Source organism: Mus caroli, unplaced genomic scaffold (genome assembly GCF_978045245.1).
Source record: "Mus caroli unplaced genomic scaffold, Mus_caroli_1 scaffold_6, whole genome shotgun sequence".
In the NCBI taxonomy this organism is placed as follows: Eukaryota; Metazoa; Chordata; class Mammalia; order Rodentia; family Muridae; genus Mus; species Mus caroli.
The window spans coordinates 48761797-48769978 of record NW_028227261.1 but is presented as its reverse complement, the minus strand read 5'-3'; the positions used below and the strand labels follow the sequence as shown (position 1 = coordinate 48769978).

The 8182-nt window shown below is 51.0% G+C and overlaps 1 protein-coding gene across 2 annotated transcripts in view; it reads right to left on the bottom strand.

Annotated features, from left to right (window-relative positions):
* Nucleotides 1-8182, bottom strand: part of Acot11 (acyl-CoA thioesterase 11) — a 57604-nt gene that overhangs the window by 8681 nt on the left and 40741 nt on the right. For both annotated transcript variants that reach the window (XM_021160095.3, XM_021160094.3), the window contains exons 7-12: nt 6730-6883; nt 5181-5300; nt 2668-2812; nt 2129-2184; nt 898-964; nt 533-616 (exon numbers count right to left, since the gene is read on the bottom strand). In XM_021160095.3, the coding sequence (XP_021015754.1) occupies nt 533-616; nt 898-964; nt 2129-2184; nt 2668-2812; nt 5181-5300; nt 6730-6883 (626 nt within the window). The remainder of the gene's footprint in view (nt 1-532; nt 617-897; nt 965-2128; nt 2185-2667; nt 2813-5180; nt 5301-6729; nt 6884-8182) is intronic.

Here is an 8182-nt window from a genome sequence, read left to right as displayed (position 1 = left end):
TAAGAGCACTGGCTTCTCTTCCAGAGGACTGGGGTTCAATACCCAGCATCCACATGGCAGCTTAAAGATATCTGTAACTCCAATCTAGGGTATCTGACACCCTCTTCTGGCTTCCCTAAGTACTAGACATACCTGTGGAGCACAGACATGCATGCAAGTAAAACACTACACACATAAAAATAATTATAAAACAAAAGAAGCAGTAACTGAGGTGGCAGAGCTTGGCTTCATCCAACTTGCTAATGTCCAACTCCCTAATGTGACAAGTGGGGAGATGACCTGTCCAAGGAACAGGCAAGAGAGGCAAAATGCCCCCGTCCCACCCCTGCAGTGATCTGCTCTGCATGGAGTCAAAGGAGAAAGTGGGGAAGAAGGGGCCTGTGCAAAGCATCTGGGGAAGGTGGCAGGCAGGAAGAAAAGAATCAGGGGCTTCACTCAGTGCCTTGGAGACAGTTCCTAAAATTGGGTGGCTTCATGACCTTGCTGATACTGCCTTTGATGCTTGTAAGGAAAAGAAAGGTGGGTGGGTTACCTCGCTGATCTCCACGGACAGCACCCAGTTGTCCTTGGCCATGAGCGTCTTCAGAGAGGACACGTTGTAGTAGCTCAGGTATACCTGAGAAGAGTGTACAAATGCTACTTTCTCCTGTCCCAGGGGTCCCCGGGTGGGGCTATGCAGATATGGGGAGAGGAGCTGGGCTTTGGGAAAGGCCCTACACAGTCCCGAGCAACTACACCCTCTTGCAAAAACAAGGGACACCCATGAATGTCATGAACAGCCATCTCGGAGCAAGGCACAGAGCTCTCCATGGCCCTGGACGGGCAAACTTTCTTCCAAAACTTTTCTGACCAAAGGATGCAAAAGGGCCCAGTGGGCTTTGAAACCAAGAGGCTTACCTGGTTGCTAGGGTCCCAGGGGACAGACAGGGCCACTTCCGCCTGCTTACAGGACACAAGGTATTTCCTGAGAGGGAAGAGGACAACCTGGGTCTCTCAGAGGTCACTGTGTTTGGCAAACATCATTGCCAGGCCAGTGCAAGCTCAGTGGGGTTGGAGACTCTGCCTGGCAGGGCATTGGGCACACGGGTACAGAAAACACAGCAGCTGAGAACAGATCAGCTAGCATTCTGGGAAGTGCACAGGGGACTGAAGAGGAAAAGGGACAAGCTCAGGCTCGTCCTCATGCCACGCCTCAGTGTTCTCTTTGGAATGGAATCCATGTTGTCTCTACATCCAAGGGGCTTTGCAAGGAACACAGTGCTTAGCGTATGTAAATGTCCCAGAAATGTAGGTGTTCCTTATTAATAATGACGTGTGAGCCTGGCTCATCTACAGCATGCTACAGTCTACGAGGTGCTTTACCGCCAGTTCAGACACACCACTATACATGTCTTGAGCCATTGGGTCTATGCTCTAGACCTTTCTGGGCTTTGTTTTAATTGATTCATTTTGGTTGGGATGGGTATCTCTATGTAGGCCAGGCTGGCCTTGAATTTATGTCAATCCTCTACTTCACTCTCCTCAGTGCAAAGATTTGACCCTTTCATGGCCATACAAACAGCACTCAGAGTAAATGGGCGGAAATCACCCAGACTAAGCCAGGACCAACAGTAGATCTCACTCAACTGTGTTTCCTGAAGACAAGAGATCTACCTTCTGTCCTCAGTGTCCTGGTGTCTAGAAGGGCCGTAAGATGCTGACTCAGGACTATGCAGATGCAAAGGGCCAATCCAGATGACTGAGGCAGAGGAATCCCAAGAGTTCAAGACCAGCCTGAGCTACTTAGAGAGTTCCAGCCCAGCCTAGGTTACAGGGCTACAGTGTCAGATCATGACTCAAAAATAAAATAAAATTTAAAAAGGAGAATGAGAGGGCTGGAAAGATGACTCAGCGGTTAAAACTAGCTGTTCTTCCAGAGGTCCTGAGTTCAATCCCCAGCAACCACATGGTGGCTCACAACCATCCATAATGAGATCTGACATCCTCTTCTGGTGTGTCTGAAGACAGCTAAAGTGTACTCATATACATAAAATAAATAAGTCCAGGAGGATTCCTGAAGACTGTCTCAGGGCCAGCAGGTGGAGAGCAGCCCTGAAGCACGTCCCTCCCACTGCCCAGCCCCGCCCACCTGTCCAGGCGGATCTTCTTCCTGGCGCTGGCTTCTCGGTATCGCCGTTCACCCTCCTAGGATGGAAGCAGGGACATGTTGTGGTACAGATGGGATGACCAGCTGACCCAGAGCTCTGCCATCCCTGTCCCCTGGGGCCAGAGGACCTTGCAGTCCTTAAGACAAGCTTAGCTCTTGCTAGGGCAGCAAGTGTCAAAACACCCTTACTGAGAAAGCCCCAGGGCCCCTAAGCTGTAACTTAGCTCTGCACGGAGCCTCAGAGATAGAAGTCCAAGAATAAGGCAAGGGTGAGGCCCAACCAGCCTATGGTGGCCAAACTAAGGGTCTCTTCAATCATACAGGCTGTTCAGGTCCATGAACCCCTAACATCAGCCAGCCCCCATGGTGCGTATGTTCCAGTTCTGGCAGGCAGAGGGGGTACCCAGCTTCATAGGGGAATCCCTGGGTAAAACCAGAACACTCTGATCTGGTTGTATCTCAGTGAAGAACTGGGGGTGGGACTGTCACACGATGAGGAAACTTAGGGGTAAGATACTCACTCCAGGCTGGGGACGAATCCAGGGCAGCTTCTGAGGCTGGTCATCTTTGTCCAGGACCACAAAGGTCATGAAGGCGCTGTTGATGTGCCGGCGCTGGGTCTCAGCCTCCTGGCGGTAAGCCTCCACACATACACCCACCTCCATGCTAAGGTCAAATGAAAGAGGGAGTCAGGCTCCACAGACCTTCCCCCAAGCCATGCCCTTCCACATCACACACACTCACACACTCACGCACAAGTACACACACAGGTAGGCAGGTGTACAGAGTGTGCACACACTCTCCTGCAGTTCTTCCAACAACTGGACCCAAATGGCCAGAACCATATCTGTCCCCTTCAGTAATCTCACAGAGCACGTAGAGTGTGCAACACAGTGAGAGATGAACCCGCCAAGCCAGGCTTCCAGCTAACAGCCGAGAAAGTCAACAAAGCAAGAAAGCGAAGATGCCCAAAGGTCATCAGGGGTTAGGCAAGATGGCTCAGCAGGAAAGGCACTTGCCGCCAAGTCTGACAACCTGAGTTTGATCCCAGAGACCTATCCTAAAAGTAGGTGGTCACACTCTGCCCCCGCCCCAACACACACACCACATATACAGTAAATAAATATAAATGTAATTGTTTTTTAAAGTTAAGCCATGGGAAATCACAAAGAAAGCCAGGCATACTGACATATGCTTAGTAATCTCAGCACTAGCGATACTGAGACAGGGGTATTGACATAAGTTGAAGACTGAGTATCAGAGTAAAATTCCATCTCAAAATTCAAAATAATAATAATTATTATCATTATAATTATAGTTATCATCATCATCAGGGGCTGAGGAGATTGCTCAGCTCGTAAAGTACAAGTAGAAGGACCCAAGTTCAATCCCGAGAACCACCTAAAAGCCAAGCATGGCAGCTCATACTTAGAGTCCCAGCCCTGGGATCACAGAGAATGGAGCATCGATGGGGCCTGCTGGCAGTCGGCCTAACTGCAGCAGGCTCCAGGCCGATGAGAAAACTGCCACAAACTACGGTGGACGGTGCCCGAGAATAGTTACCTACCCCCAGCTTCCAGACGCCTACACATGCATGAACACCTACACAAACACCCATACACATACACATCATTCTGTTGTTGTTTTGTTTTGTGAGACAGGGTCTCACTATATAACTCTGGCTGTCCTGGAACTCTACCTCACTAGCCTTGAATTCAGAGATCCTGCTGCCTCTGCCTCCAGAGTGATGGGATTAAAGGTGTGAGCCACCATGCCCAGTGGACACATTTTTTTTTTCTCGGATAGGGTTTCTCCGTGTCCCTGACTATCCTTGGACTGTCTCTCTGTAAACCAGGCTGGTCTCAAACGTAGAGGTTTGTCTGCTTCTCTGCCTTCAGAGCTAATAGAGGTGTGTTCCACCACCACCAGGCACACATACAACTTTTACAAAGAGAAAACATACTAAAAGCTAGAAAAGGGGCCAAGGATATGTAGAGCATTTGTCCAACATAGGCAAAGCCAGGGAGTCTTACCGCTCGCTGCAAGAGGTGGGCCTAAGAGGAACAGGGAACCACACGCCAAGCCTCAGAATGAGGCAGGAAGAGAAGCTAAGGAGAACCAAGGCTGGGAGGGTCCTGAGAGAGGCAGGAAGTGGGCTGGTGGGGTTGTAAACAGCAGCAGCCGTAGCAAGAAGCTCCACCGTACAGCCACAGACCCTGACTGGACAGTCTCTTTGCCTTTCTCGAGAGGGCTGCATGAGCATTTTATATGCTAAAGAAAGGTGCAGGGGCTGGAGAGATGGCTCAGCAGTTAAGAGCACTGACTGCTCTTCCAGAGGTCCTGAGTTCAATTCCCAGCAACCACACGCTGGCTCATACGCATCTGTAGTGGGATCTGATGCCCTCTTCTAGTGTGTCTGAAGACAGCAACAGTGTACTCACATACATTAAACAAACAAACAAACGAACGAACAAAGGGATGCTCAGAGACATTAAGTAACTTGCTCAAAGACACACAGTCTGTGAGAAGTGAAGCCAAACTTGAACCCAGGCTGTCCAGCTCCAGATTGCCCTAATCATAAATGAGCACACTAAGTTCTCAGAAACAGCCCTTAGCTAAAACCAGCTGTGGTGAGGATAGCTCAGAACCCATTCCAAGGTGAGATAGTAGAATGACCTGTTTTAGGACATGGGTGAGAAAGGATCTGAGAAACAGAAGAAGCCCTGAGACCTCTGCAACCCCAGAGCTCAGTCCTGCAGCCAAGCAGGGAGAGACAGAGCACGCAAGCACAGGTCAGTGGGAGGCACAGCACCGACAGTAAACTCAAAGAAGACCCCAGGCCCACCACTGGACAATAGTGGGAGTCATAGAACATGCCAGAAGACAGAGCACTAGCTAAACTTGGGCCACGTAAACAACCCAGTAATTCAGACCTCATCGGCCGGGGAAAGGCAGGTATGCATTAGGTGATTTCGAAGATCAGGAAGAACCCTCAATCCTCGGTGGCCCAGTCCCACCCATCAAGACCCCTCACCTGTGCTTAAAGGCGTTATTCACGATGGCCTTGAGCACCAGACGGTCCCCCACCTGAGACGGGCCTCGGAAATGGAACATCTCGATGGCCTTGAGCGTAGGGTGGGCGTGACAGAGCCGGCTGCAGGGAAGAGCAGGAGACAGAGGAAATGGCTGGTACTGTCTAAGGTGGTTGAGCCAGCGCTCTCTAGTACCAAGCCCGTAACCCATCTCTGGCCCAGCCCTGGGATGATCCTGCTCAACGCATAGTACTAAAGCTGTCTCCAGCTTAGCATACTGTGCATAGCCAGAGAGGAGCTGAATTTGAGGCCAGAAGAAAGCAAGTGTAGAGAATTACCTAAAGCAAACCCTTCCCCTCCTTCTCTTGGCATTCTTTTTTTTAAAACTTATTTAAAAAAAGATTTACTTATTATTATATCTAAGTACACTATGTACCAGAAGTCAGATCTCATTACAGATGGTTGTGAGCCACCATGTGGTTTCTGGGGATTTGAACTCAGGACCTCTGGAAAAGCAGTCAATGCTCTTAACCACTGAGCCATCTCTCCAGCCCTTCTCTTGGCATTCTTGTCTTGGTATCTATGTCCCCTGAAACCTTAAAGCCCATCCCTCCACAAAGCTTCTTGTCCCTGGTGGCCCTGATGAGGCCCTCCTCCACCAGGAAGCTTTCCCTGATTATTCAGGTCCTGGACCTCCTCAGGTCCCCCCACACTCACATGCCAGGCTTCACAATGTTACTGCGTGGACACTACCTCCAGCTTAACCTCAGGGGTGAGGGGCCTGGGCTGGGCCCTAAGAATGAAAACTGACCTAGTGGAGCGGGTTATGGTGTGGTGGAAGAACAGCAAGGGCAACCATGAGGCACAAGGTGTCCAGTACGAACAGCTGGTCTGTGAAGCCCTGGCTGTCCTAGAATTCTCTCTGTAGACCAGGCTGGCCTCCAAGCCTGGAACTCAGAGATCCACCTGCCTCTGCCTCCTGAGTGCTGGGATTAAAAGCGTGCGCCCCCACTGCCTGGTTAACCTTTTTTTTTTTTTTTTTTAAATCCCTGACATCTCAAGTACCAGCAACCACACACATCCTACCCAGGAGCTCTAGGAGGAAGTAGAACTTATTTTTGCCACTAGAAAGAGGCATCAGTCCGAGGTGGCTTTGTGGTGGTGCTGGGCAGTATGCTGATCCATGGGAGGTCACACCAGGAGCAAAATCAGGGGCTAGGAAAGTTGAGGAGGAAGAGAGCTTGAAAGAGCAATTACTAAGGGAGTTCAGGTAAAGGCTGATCAAGGGGAGGCTTCAGGGTCAGACTGCAGTGGAGACTCCCAGAGGCTACAAGGAATGTGGTAATGGATGAGTAGAAAAAGGAAGCATGGCGAGCTCACAGAAATGACTCCTCTCTGGCCCCAGAGGTGTGGAAATCCAGGGTTCTCCTAGCAGAGCACCCAAGCTGCTGGAGCTCTGAGTGCTGACACCAGCAAGGCTCTCTCTTGCCAAGGAAACAGAGGAGAGACGGCAAGCAGAGGCTGTCTCACCCGGCTGCAGTGGTGTCTCACCTGGCTGCAATGGTGGCCACATTCTCCATCCAGGCCATGATCTGGCCCCCGAAGGTATTGCCCTGATGATTGGCGTGAGGAGGCAGCACCAGCTCCACACTCTCCACTCGGGTCTTCTCGGCTGGCACCATATTGCTGCAGTCCTTGTCCAGATCTGGCCAGGGAGGAAAGCAAGCAGGTGAGAGGATCCCTAAGAATATACTGTGCATGGAAGCCCTGGGACAATGACACCCTCCATACCCTGAAACGTTAATTAACTACCACCAAGTGATCACAAGGCCTAGACTGGCCCTGGGTAAAGAATGGGAGACATGGGAGGAAGGACATACACCTGCCACAAGGCAACAGACAACACAGCTGTGAGACAAGCAAGCCTGAGCCAACCCTGATCCACCAAACACAGGCTGTATGACACTGGATACATCAAACCAACCACTGGCTCTCAGACTCCCATCTGTAAGGAGCAAGTGTCAGCCCCAGCCACCCAGGACTGGGTGTCCACGAGGGATGGTTGTGGCTGTAGTATGCTCAGCTCATAGCCAGTGGCTACACTTTCAGGACAGACCTTGCTGCCCGCTACCCTGACTGGTCCCTGTTCCTGGCAGAAGTGGCATTCGGATACCCAGGGTAAGAAAGGCCAGAGCAAGCATGGCCTCAGAGGTCCAGGAAGCTGTTGCCGACATGATGCCCAACTGCTTGTCATGTGTCTCCAGAATCCTAAGAAAGTCCTCCACAGGGCACTCGGGCAGAAAAATGGCATTCACTCAGGTGAAGGGACCCATAAGATGTCCCAGGACAGGTAGGACAGGGGAGCAGAAGCTGATATTGATAATAAGCCCAAGTCTGCAGTAGGTGCTGGCTAAGCTGGGGGAGGACACATGCACTGGGCAGAAGCATTAGTCTGAGGCCAGCATGCCAGGAAGAGGCTGTCTGCACAGGAGGGATTTGAGAGGGCTATGATGGAATGGACAGATCCATGGAACTGACTGGAAGAGCTGGGCTCCCTCCAGCCATCCCCTAAGTCCAGCACCAGGGCTCAGGATGGTCTTGAACTCCTGATCTTCCCGCCTCAGCCTCCTATGTCACTGCTGGAACGGCTGGTGTGCTCCACCGTGCCCAGCCAACAACAGTTTTTCTTTGTTTTGAGACAGGATCTCACTATGTATCCCAGGGTGGCTGTGAACTTCATATGTAATCAAGGCTGGCCTCTACCTCATAATCCTCCTGCCTCAGCCTCCAGAGTGCTAAGGTTGCTGGGGAGTGTCACCTTGCTCAGCTGAATTTCTTTTTATTTGTCTGAAAATTGGCTCCTTCAATTTCAATGTCAAGAAAGACCTCACATAAGAACACGGACATGGACCAAGAACCCCAGGGTCCCTGTCCCTACCCCCCCCCCGGGGGGGGCCTTCATTCTCTGTAGAACACCTTCCTCACCTCACTACGTGCCAAAATC